General features: G+C 40.3%; 1 protein-coding gene across 1 annotated transcript in view; it reads left to right on the top strand.

Annotated features, from left to right (window-relative positions):
- Nucleotides 1–1,619: 1,619 nt before the first annotated feature.
- The window catches only part of TIMMDC1 (translocase of inner mitochondrial membrane domain containing 1), a 25,997-nt gene continuing 15,617 nt past the window's right edge, over nucleotides 1,620–11,999 (top strand). Inside the window, exons 1-4 of the mRNA XM_032631075.1 lie at nucleotides 1,620–2,671; nucleotides 5,086–5,251; nucleotides 8,657–8,745; nucleotides 9,178–9,245. Coding sequence (XP_032486966.1) covers nucleotides 2,478–2,671; nucleotides 5,086–5,251; nucleotides 8,657–8,745; nucleotides 9,178–9,245 — 517 coding nt within the window. The 5' untranslated portion in view covers nucleotides 1,620–2,477. The remainder of the gene's footprint in view (nucleotides 2,672–5,085; nucleotides 5,252–8,656; nucleotides 8,746–9,177; nucleotides 9,246–11,999) is intronic.

Here is an 11,999-nt window from a genome sequence, read left to right as displayed (position 1 = left end):
CCCTAGCATGAAGGAGCTCTCTAGGTGAGATGATAAAGTAAAAATAATATGAGAGGCTTCATAGGCAGAAGGTAATTAAGGTGATATGAGGCCTTAATCGTAAGGCCAATTATTCATAAAGACAATGTGGATCTGAAGTTTAGAGGGAGAAGAAATTTCTATCTGGTGCAGATGGAAACTTCCTGGAGGTAAAAACTGAGTTACACTTTGAGGGATGGTTAAATGAAGTGGTCCTTGGAGTTCTCAGAATTCATTCTCTTTACCTGTGGTAACAGTTTATGTCATATATAATATAATAAAATGTAATATATGTAGCAAGGGCAGTACCTGGTGAACCTAGCAGGGAAAGGGAACCTTCTGCCGCCTGGGAGAAAATTCATAATGGGGGGCAAAGCTACTGGGTTCTATGAGCAGAAATCAGCAAAAGGTCTGAGGGTAGAATAGTGGTGGTTCCAGGCACACTGTGCTGACCACACTGAAATTTTCCCTTGATGCCTCTACTGTGGTGGCAAATGCACATTCTGGGGAGGAGTCAGCTAAATGTGAAAGAGTGGTCTGAGTGAGCCACGTGACACCTTTTGGCTTAGTGTTGCTCTGAGACCCTTCAAAAAGGCAGACCACAGAGCAGGGAGAGTACTTTCATAGTGGTAAAGGAAGGTAAGCCCCAGGGGCTTGGAGCAGCGGGAGAGTGGGAGGGTGACAGAGTATTTGTCTGAGGAGCTGAGATGGAATAGCAGCAAAAGTGTGGGCGGGGCCTAGGGTCCGCGGACTTCTTGAGCGACCAGATGGCAAAGGGAACCTTACAAATGAAGCTTAGTTACCCAAATGAGAAGCCAGGTATGGAGTTCGCAAAATTTGCCTGTTAACATAACCTCATCTGTATCTGTAAGGTAGTGGGGGGACATTTGAGTTGTATATAAATGATTTCAGTAATAACTGCCCAACACTCCCACCCTCCAATTCAAAGTTCTCCTCATCGCAGAATGATTCTGGGGTCATCTTAAGCATTTAGATTTTCCACATGTACACTAGACAGACTGGACAGCCATTTCCTTGGGCTTTCAGGCCTTGGGACTTTATCCCGGTGCCCACCTCCACCTGTATGGGATAGGCAGCAACCTGCGGCCAGAGCCAAGAGTCAGAGGATCTGAATTCTTTATTGGACAACCTATGTGCCAGCCATGATAGGTACTGGGGACAGAGAGATGAATATAAACGGTCTCTGACCTCAAAGTTAGTCTACTGAGACACATAGCAAATAGGAAATCGTGATGCAACGTAGTAAACGTTATGTTGGGAACTGAATCTAATCCTGGCTCCCAGACACCAGAGATCTTCCTGGCGCCGTGACTGACTCAGCTAGTCACTCTTATCAGTTAACTTCCTGGGCCTTATCTATAGAATTCCAGCTATCAAATTCCTGAACTCTATTTTCTGTATCCTACTGAAGAGTGTAAAGATTTGTAATTACACCTAGAAAGGAATGAAGGATTGGTAGGGATTGGCAAAGAGAACATGTGACTGTATTTGGTTGCTAGCAAAGATTAAGTGAAATTACACAAACCAGTTTGAGAATATTTTAAATGCGTGCATTTTAATAAAAACTATACTTTGAAGCACATGTTAGTGGAGACTGTAGTGACGGGAAGTTATTGCTGGACTATCAAGCAAACGCCCGGTAGAAATTCCAGAAATTATCCTGCCTTTCGAGAAACAGTAGGCATACGAACTAAGGGGAGTAAAACCCATCTTGTGAAGCCCAGGGCCGATTTCTTTAAAAAGTGTTCTGGAAATCTCGGGGTAACTGGCACCAAAACCTCTTCAACGCCTCGGTCCTTTCCGAAAACAAGAATGGACCCCACCCAGCCCGGTAGTCCGTGACAGGGTAAGTTGGGCTTGTATTTGCGCAAATTGCCTTCCCCTTTCCGTACTCCACTTGTAGTGAACACTGCACTTTCTTCACCTACATGGGGTTTCTGCCGTTTTAAATACGCTAACCTACTTTAGATTGCGAACACGTCTCGCCGCCTGCAAACTGCCCTACTCTCCCGTTTTCTGGGCGCAGGAAGACGAGGCACATGACGCCAGAGGCGGGGCCAGAGAGCGTTGAGCGTGTCTACTCTCCGCCACCTCACTTCCGGCGGGGCGACCCCGCACCGCAGAGGTCCTTCCCGCCTCCAACCGAAAGTGTGTTCGGATCCGGCTTCGCCTTTGCTCCTCTTTTGGCCTTTGCCCTCGTTGGGGCGGGACTTCCTGTCTCGTGTGTCCAAGGGCCTCCAAAGTGAGGCCCGGCACGGAGGGCAAGTCTGTCAGGCGGTGTGGCAGCGGGTACGGCCGCGAATTAGCTCGGGCGTAGTGTACGGGTACTCGTCCACTCATTCTTGCAGTTATCCTCGCTTTTATCCCACGGCGCTTCCGGGAGGCCTTGGCGCCCTCAGCGCCCAAGCGAGTGTCTGTCGGCAGGTTCGTAGAGGGCCATGGAGGTGCCGCCGCCGGCGCCACGGAGCTTCCTCTGCAGGGCGCTGAGCCCTTTCCCTCGGGTCATTGCTGCCGAAGCTGTGGCCGCCGATCCCAAGTCTCTTGTGAAAGACCGGAAGCTGCCTTCCTACGTCCCAGAACCCCCAAACCCGGAATCCGGATGGGACCGCCTCCGAGAGCTGTTTGTCAAAGAGTAAAAGTACCTACTGTCTGTGGGGAGGGGTTCGAAGGAGGTGACCTGCTGCCTGGGTCATCTAGGGCGAAGGACCCCAGCGTGGTGGGATTTATCTTTGTGGGATTTGGGGGTTTAATATTTGTATTCCAAGTTTGTATCCTACCATTGCCGTTTGGTAGTTCTGTTGGTTGACAGGCCGGTTTTCACATGGTAAGGGTGAGACTAACTGAAAGTCAGAGCTTTTAGGGGTTTTAGGGACTATAGTCTTAGTGTAATCCCCCGATTTTACAGATGAGAAGAATTGAACCAAGCTACTTAGTGATCCTAGAACCAACATCTGCAGGACTCCACTCCAGTATTCTTTTTCATGTTTCACTTGATCCCAAATTTTCACGAACAGCAGCCCTCCTCCTCGCCATAAAAGTGGAGGTTGGAGAGATAACAGGGAGTTGTAAAGTTTTTATTCTGCCAAATAAGGAATATATAAAAAAATAGTAGCAACTGTTGTCTCATCAGTTTATAAAAGAAAAGATATTAGCTGGATTCACAAATAAAGATGTTTCACAATAAAGAATAAAATAAGCCTTTAAACTAACTAATGGAAACCTCAGGATAATTAGTTAATTTCATCATGTTTTAAAATTCATCCCTTACTGGTGAAAAGTTAGCCCTCTTATGAAGTACTTTACCATATACTACACTGTGTTATCAAGTGGATAAATTAACATTTAAGTTTTAGTATGTTGCTGAGATAGGGCAGGGGAGCTGGTGGAATTGTATTTAATTACTTTATTTAGTTTCATCATCTCATTTTAAAGATACCGAGGCCGCCCTTCTCATTGATCGTTCCAAAATTTGAGATATCTGTGAACGATCCTGTGTAGTACACAACAGAAAAGTGTTATTTTGATCAGCTTTATAAACAACAGAATGATGAGCTGAAAGGAATTTGGAAGATAATTTAGTGTGACTTTCGTTCTCCCTTCCATGTCATGGGTGAGGAAACCTAGGTTCAGAGCGATTGTGTTCTGGCTGCAGGTCACTTAGCAGTGGATGACAGAACCAGAACCACAACCCCATTGCTGTTACTTATAGTCCAGGTCCTTTCCACCACTATGCCTTGTTTGTTCACCGTTCATTAGCTCTTAGGGCCAATCATGTAACTTCTTAGAGCCTCTATCTATAAAATGAAGAAAAATGTCACCTATGTCATGGCATTTTTCAGAGGATGAGAAAGAGGAAAGCATATTGCATTTCCTGGCTTGTTAAATCTTAAGCTCTTTTACATTTACTCTTTTCTGAATTCTGCCAGTTTTTATGTAGATGTTGTTTTTGGTCCTTATTCATTATAAAAGATAAAATATAAAGTTCAGCTTATAGCAGTTTTTCCTCTTGATATAGGAATTAGTTTCCTAAGAGATTTTATTTAGGTTTCTCTCTTGTATATGCAGGAACTATAAAAACTTACTGATTCTGATTTCAGAAATGTAGTGGTTGTTATTGGCAATTAGAATTAAACACTTGTACAGCCTCTGAAGAAAGCAAGTTAGTAATGTAAAAAATTAACATTTAGTAGTTTACTTATGTAGGAGGGCCATTATTTATAGTAAATGAACACTTACAATCTTAGCTATTTCTTAGAGCAATTTCCAGAGGACATCTTGGAAGCTCCAGTATGGGTTCTGGTTTCTTATGCTTTTGAGAGTAATAGATTGGATTAAATGGTAGTTTTTCCTTGTTATTTTAGGTTTGTCTGTGTTGCCCACTGCATGGTGAGCTTTCTCATTCAATGGTCTTTAATAGTACAGGCCCATCTGAGCATGACATAAAAATTAAATATTCAGAAAGATAAAGTTTTGATTTTTTTTTTTTTACATCTAGGAATTCATTCTGGCATATGCTGTCCTAAAATCTCATAAGCTCGTGTAATTTCCAAAAGTTATCTAAAAATTCAGAAAGGGAAATATTGATCTGTACATCCAGTTTACAAATTCTTTCTGTTTACAGGGGTATGGTACAGCTGTAATAGTCATCAAATAAAATAACCTTAAAAAACAACCTTTTTATTGGAGTATAGTATGCACCTAGAAAAATGTACATAAGTATACCACTCAGTGACTTTTCATAAAGCAAACATAGCTGTGTATGCAGCCCCAAGACTGTTAACAGTATCCCAGAATCTCCTGCCCCTTCCTTGTCACTGCCTTCCCAAGAATAACCACTAGCTTAATTTCTGAAAGCATAGATTAGTTTTGGCTGAGATTTGAGCTACTTGTAATATAATCATTTAATTCATCAGAAGATTTAACTGGTTCTGCCCATCATGAAAAGTGTAGCCCTTTTAGCATTTGAGATAATTCTGATCATACTGTCTTTTGGAGAGCAGTATGCATAAACTAATCCCAAACAACACTGTCTTTTTGATGTTTTAGTGAACAGCAGAGAACGTCAAAAGAACTTCAGGATATTTACAAGGCGGCAATTTCAGCAGGCGTCATTGGCTGGGCATATGGGGGGATACCAGCTTTTATTCATGCTAAACAGCACTATATTGAGCAGAGCCAAGCAGAAATTTACCACAACCAGCTTGATGCAGTGGTATGTACTGGTGTTCTAATAGTATTTGGGGGCATGCCAATTTAGCTGTTCCTTTTACACTTAGTCATCTAGTTAGGTGGTAGGGTTGGGAAGGTTTAGGAAACAAAGTCTGTACTTGACAACAATGCAAGTACTAATGCTAAAGCGCATACACGAGCCTCGTCAGACCACTTTTCTTATCTTCAGAATTCATCACCACTTATGGCTCTACTTTCTGAAATCTATTTCTACACCCGTGCTAAATCGTCATGGCTCAGCTGTAGCATATTTATCCTATTCAAAAAGCCTCCTGCAGTACACTAAAGCAATAATTAACACTTGGAGCTTTATAGTTTGTAGAGTGCTAACTCATTTGTTATATCTTAGCTCTGTACATCAATTCTACTGTATTAGTGAGAAAGTTACAGCTCAGAAATTTTTGTTTTTTGAAGCTTTTTTTTTGAAATTGTGTCAGACTTAAAAGTTGCAAAAGTAGTACCAGTGTCCCACAGTATCCAAGGGGGATTGGGATCCAAGGACTCCTGCGGATACCAAAACCCGAAAATGCTCAAGTCTTTTGTATAAAAAGGCACAGTACCATAGACCCCCCATATCCATGATTCCACGTCCTCAGGTTCCAAATCTGAGGATACAGAGGGCTGACTATACAAAGAATTCCTGTATACCTTTCAATCAGATTCTCCAAATGTTAAAATTTTACGACATTTGCTTTCTTATTCTCTCTCTGTATAAGGCATACTATTATTTTTTTGTGAACTGCTTGGGAGTAAGTTATAGACACATGAGTGCTTCAGCATGCATTTCCTAAAAACAAAGACATTTTCTTACATAACCACAATATTATGCAGAGCAAGACATTAACACTTACAGAGTACTGTTATCTTACCTATGGACTTTATGTAAATTTTGCTAGTTATCCCACTAATATAATTTATTTTAAAAGTAAACAATTCAGGGGCTTCCCTGGTGGCGCAGTGGTTGAGAGTCCACCTGCCGATGCAGGGGACATGGGTTCATGCCCCGGTCCGGGAGGATCCCACATGCCGCGGAGCGGATGGGCCCGTGAGCCATGCCGCTGAGCCTGCGCGTCTGGAGCCTGTGCTCCACAAAGGGAGAGGCCACAACAGTGAGAGGCCCATGTACCGCAAAAAAAAAAAAAAAAAAAAAAAAAAAAGTAAACAATTCATTAAAAAAATTTTTTTCTGGTCCGGGATCTAATACTGGATCAGGTGTTGCATTTGCCTGTCATGCCTCTCTAGTCAGTCTCCTTTAATCTGGAACAATTTTTCTATTGTTCTTTGACTTTCATGACTTTGATATTTTTTAAGACTATGGTCCATTTATTTTATAGAATGTCCCTCAACTTGGATGTTTGATGTTTTCTTGTGATTAGATTTCACTTATGTGTTTTCACAGGAATACCCTAGAACTGATGTTGTATTCCTCAGTAGGTAAGGATAAGGAGCACAAGATATCTATTTGTCCCTCAACTGGTGATGCTTACTTTAGTCACTTAGTTAAGATGGTCCCTGCCAGGTTTATCCACTGTAAAATTACTATTTTTTTTCTCTTTGTAATTAATAAGTGCCTTATGAATACTTTTTAGCTACTTTGAGACTATACCAATATCCTATTTTTCATCAAATTTCTACCCTCTAGTTTTAGTATTCAATGCTGATTCTTGCCTAAAGCAGTTATTACTGTGGTGGTTGCCAAATGGCCATTTTCTAATTCCATCATTCCATTTACATTTATTGGTTAGTATTCTACTGTAAGGAAGAGCTTTCACTTTCCCTCTATTTATTTATTTGTCCATTTATCTATTTATAATTTATTTATTCAATGTGGACTCATGGATTCTTATTTTATTCTGTAGTTTTATAATCCATTATTATCATCATTTATTTTGATACTCAAATTGGCCTGGATTTGGACAATTGGAGCCCCTTAAAGCTAGCTCCTGTGTCCTTTTGATATGTCCCCATTACTCTTTTTTTTTTTGGCTGCGTTGGGTCTTCGTTGCTGCATGGGGGCTTTCTCTAGTTGCGGTGAGCAGAGCCTACTCTTCATTGCGGTGTGCAGGCTTCTCATTGCAGTGGCTTCTCTTGTTGCAGAGCACAGGCTCTAGGGCATGCAGGCTTTAGTAGTTGTGTTACACAGGCTCAGTAGTTGTGGCTTGCAGGCTCTAGAGCACAGGCTCAGTAGTTGTGGCGCACGGGCTTAGTCGCTCCGCAGCATGTGAGATCTTTGCGGACCAGGGCTCGAACCTGTGTCTCTCCTGCATTGGCAGGCAGATTCTTAACCACTGCGCCACAAGGGAAGACCCCCATTACTCCTTGAGCATGCCTTTACTTTCTAAAAGGCACAGCAAGGTGTTTCTGGTCCATCTTTTACTTTTTAAGCACCAGCCCTGGCATAAGCCCATTTCAACAAAGACCTATAGTTTCTTTTAAAATGGTATTTAAAAACCAAGTTCTAGTGCTAGGTATGCTCACTGCTACTGAGGTATCGTGGCTTCTAGGCTCTAGGCAGATAGAGTTAGGAAATGTGTATGTGTATGTGTGTGTGTGTGACTTATATACACATTCATGCACATTTCTATATCTGTTTCTGTATTTATCTACCCATTTATTAAAAGCCATGAGTTCGCACTGATACCTTTCAGAGAGGTTTTGACTTGCCCAATATCATATAGTAGTTAAGACTACACTTAGGGTTTCTGTCATATTCTTTAAAAATCTTGGCTTTACCCTCACAGTATTATGCCAGACTTGCTTCATTGTGGTCTAGTGAAAATGAGTTGTGGAAACAGACAACCCAACTTCCAGTTCTGACTTTATTCCTTATTGGCTGAGAAAAACTTCCTCTCTATGTTTTGGTTAAAACTAAAACACCTGCTTGAAGAAAATGTTGTAAAGATTAAGTGAGGTAATATATTAACAATGTTTACTTAGAAGGTGGTCAGTAAAGATTGGTTTTTTTTCCTTCCTTTCCTGCACATCTGTATAACTTTAATCCTTACCCTTTACAGTATGCTCTGTGCTTCTTCTTTATTTTGTGTTTTTCTTTTCCCCACAATTTCTTGAAAGAAAGTATGTCTAATACTGATTTTGTGTCTGTCATAGTGTTTGTCATATAGATTCTTAGTTGCTACTTAATTGATGGATTACTTGTGTGACACTTCATCTCTTAGTTCCTTTTACACCTCCTGATAGAATATGATGCACATGGCATTTTCACTTAAGTTTCAGTACTTAAAGAATGATATTTCTAGACATTTTCCTGTTGTTTCTATGTGTTCAGGTGTCCCTACTTAATGCCTAGCTGACATTCCTCCACCACATTTTTAAAATAGGGAAAGTGTCAGGGGGTCTCAGAACCTCACAGCCTTTTTATTAACTTTAGCAATCTGCACATCGTGCTGCCACACGAGGCTTCATCCGGTACGGCTGGCGCTGGAGTTGGAGAACAGCCATGTTTGTGACTATATTCAAGTAAGTTCTCTGAATTGTGATGAACAGTCTTGGGTATCCTTTTAGGAGCACATTTTTTGAGCAGTGGAATTATAAAGTTTGAACGCCCATATAAAAGTGATTCATGATACCTTTTTCTTAAGAACTTTTATCTATTTACCTAAAAGATTGGTTCAGTTGTACTTTTGTATGCATGGATGAAGGTCTGCCAACTAATATCAAAATAGATAGAGGTTTGCTAAGTCAGAGGAACTCTGCAGAACTCTTCTTTACGTCTGTTGCTTATTGGCGTATTAGCAATCTGAAACACACTGAAGGAGCCTAGACTAGCACCAGGGATTGACATAGTAGGCTCTTCTAAACTAATATGTATCACTTTAGTGAAAGTTACAGTCAAGAAGGTAAATGAGATATGCTTTAAATGATGTTTTCCTCCTCCTCCCTTCTTCTCAGTACAGTGAACACTGGTCTAAATGTGTACCGAAATAAAAATGCCCTAAGCCATTTTGTCATTGCAGGAGGTAAGACATTTTTGTTTTGTTTACATTTTTCAATCTCAAATATGGTTTAGGAAATATGTAAGGACTTACAAGTCATGGCTACTGAATTCTTTGGTTGGCTTCTCATCACATCTCATTCAACATTCATGCAAAATGTATGGAAAACGTTGTGCTTGGTCCTTGGTGTACTTGTTGAACAAAACAGATAAGGTCTTTACCTTCATTGAGTTTTATCATCTAATGTGGATGGGAAAAAAACATGTTGCTATGATAGAAAGTAACAAATAGGTGGGGCAGTGGGATCTAATGTGGACAGGGTGATCGAGAAGACCTTTCTTCTTCTTTTTTTTTAAAACATCTTTATTGGAGTATAATTGCTTTACAATGGTGTGTTAGTTTCTGCTGTATAACAAAGTAAATCAGCTATACATATACGTACATCCCCATATCTCCTCCCTCTTGCCTCTCCCTCCCACCCTCCCTATCCCATCCCTCTAGGTGGACGCAAAGTACCGAGCTGATCTCCCTGTGCTATGCGGCTGCTTCCCACTAGCTATCTATTTTACATTTGGTAGTGTATGTATGTCCATGCCACTCTCTCACTTCGTCCCAGCTTACCCTTCCCCCTCCCCGTGTCTTCAAGTCCATTCTCTATGTCTTTATTCCTGTCCTGCCCCTAGGTTCTTCAGAACCTTTTTTTTTTTTTTTTTTTATATTCCATATATATGTGTTAGCATATGGTATTTGTTTTTCTCTTTCTGACATAATTTACTCTGTATGACAGTTTCTAGGTCCATCCACCTCACAAAAAATAACTCAATTTCATTTCTTTTTATGGCTGAGTAATATTCCATTGTATATATTTGCCACATCTTCTTTATCCATTCATCTGTTGATGGACACTTAGGTTGCTTCCATATCCTGGCTATTGTAAATAGAGCTGCAGTGAACATTGTGGTACATGACTCTTTTTGAATTATGGTTTTCTCAGGGTATATGCCCAGTAGTGGGATTGCTGGGTCGTATGGTAGTTCTATTTTTAGTTTTTTAAGGAACCTCCATACTGTTCTCCATAGTGGCTGTATCAATTTACATTCCCACCAACAGTGCAAGAGGGTTCCCTTTTCTCCACACCCTCTCCAGCATTTATTGTTTGTAGATTTTTTGATGATGGCCATTCTGACCGGTGTGAGGTGATACCTCATTATAGTTTTGATTTGCATTTCTCTAATGATTAGTGATGTTGAGCATTCTTAAATGTGTTTGTTGGCAGTCTGTATATCTTCTTTGGAGAGATGTCTATTTAGATCTCTGCCCATTTTTGGATTGGGTTGTTTGTTTTTTCATATTGAGCTGCATGAGCTGTTTATATATTTTGGAGATTAATCCTTAGTCCGTTGATTCATTTGCAAATATTTTCTCCCATTCTGAGGGTTGTCTTTTCGTCTTGTTTTTGGTTTCCTTTGCTGTGCAAAAACTTTTAAGTTTCATTAGGTCCTATTTGTTTATTTTTGTTTTTATTTCCATTTCTCTAGGAGGTGGGTCAAAAAGGATCTTGCTGTGATTTATATCATGGAGTGTTCTGCCTATGTTTTCCCCAAAGAATTTTATAGTGTCTGGCCTTACATGTAGGGCTTTAATCCATTTTGAGTTTATTTTTGTGTAGGGTGTTAGGGAGTGTTCTAATTTCATTCTTTTACATGTAGGTGTCCAGTTTTCCCAGCACTGCTTATTGAAGAGGCTGTCTTTTCTCCATTGTATATTCTTACCTCCTTTATCAAAGATAAGGTGACCATATGTGTGTGAGTTTATCTTTGGGCTTTCTGTCCTGTTCCATTGATCTATATTTCTGTTTTTGTGCCAGTACCATACTGGAGAAGACCTTTCTAAGGAGGTGACATTTAAGCTGATACCTGAAGAATGGAAAGGAGCAAGGCTTGCAACGAAGTAGCCTAGGCAGGGAGAACGTCAAGGGTGAGGGCTCTAAGGTTTCTCAAATGCAGGATAATATGACTGGAACATAGTGAATAAGGGAGAGAATGGCTTGAGATGAGATTGGTAAGGTGAAGTAGAAAGGAGCCAGAATTTTCATGGTAAGAGATTGGATTTTATTTTAAAGCTCTCTGCCTCTGGTAGATAATGCCCTCTTTAAAATGAATGTTTAAAAAGAAAAAAAAAATATTGAACATTTTCATTACATTTCCAGTACAAATCCAGTACATTTCCAGAAATGTAAATGAAGTTAACTGCGTATACATGCAAACACTCACTAATTCATGTACATTCTCTCACATACAAAAACATACACATACTGCACATAAGTTTTTTACTTTTTATTTGGAAATAACTTCAAGTTTATGGAAAGTTGCAAAAATAAAATACAAGGAACACCATGAGCAATACCCTTTAGTACTGATATTTGTTATTGTTAACTTTTTTTTTTTTTACTCCACCCCCACCCAGCTGCACAGCTTGCAGGATCTTAGTTCCCCCATCAGGGAATGAACCTGGACCCTCGGTAGTGAAAGCACAGAGTCCTAACCACTGGACCGCCAGGGAATTCCCAGTTATTATTAACATTTTAGCCCATTTGCTTTATCACTTATGCTCTCTTTTATTTTGGGTGCACTCTCTCTTTCTCTGTGTATACACACACAGGCAAATGCACATATACGTAATTTGAGCTTACTGTTTTAATGAAAACATTTAAAAATAGAAAACTAGAAATAGACATTAATAGCATTGTAGCAGCTAGAACTTGCCTGGTTTTAACTT

This window comes from Phocoena sinus, chromosome 4, assembly GCF_008692025.1.
Source record: "Phocoena sinus isolate mPhoSin1 chromosome 4, mPhoSin1.pri, whole genome shotgun sequence".
Taxonomy (NCBI): Eukaryota; Metazoa; Chordata; class Mammalia; order Artiodactyla; family Phocoenidae; genus Phocoena; species Phocoena sinus.
Note: the sequence above shows the minus strand (reverse complement) of the source record. Positions and strands in the feature narration are given on the sequence as shown.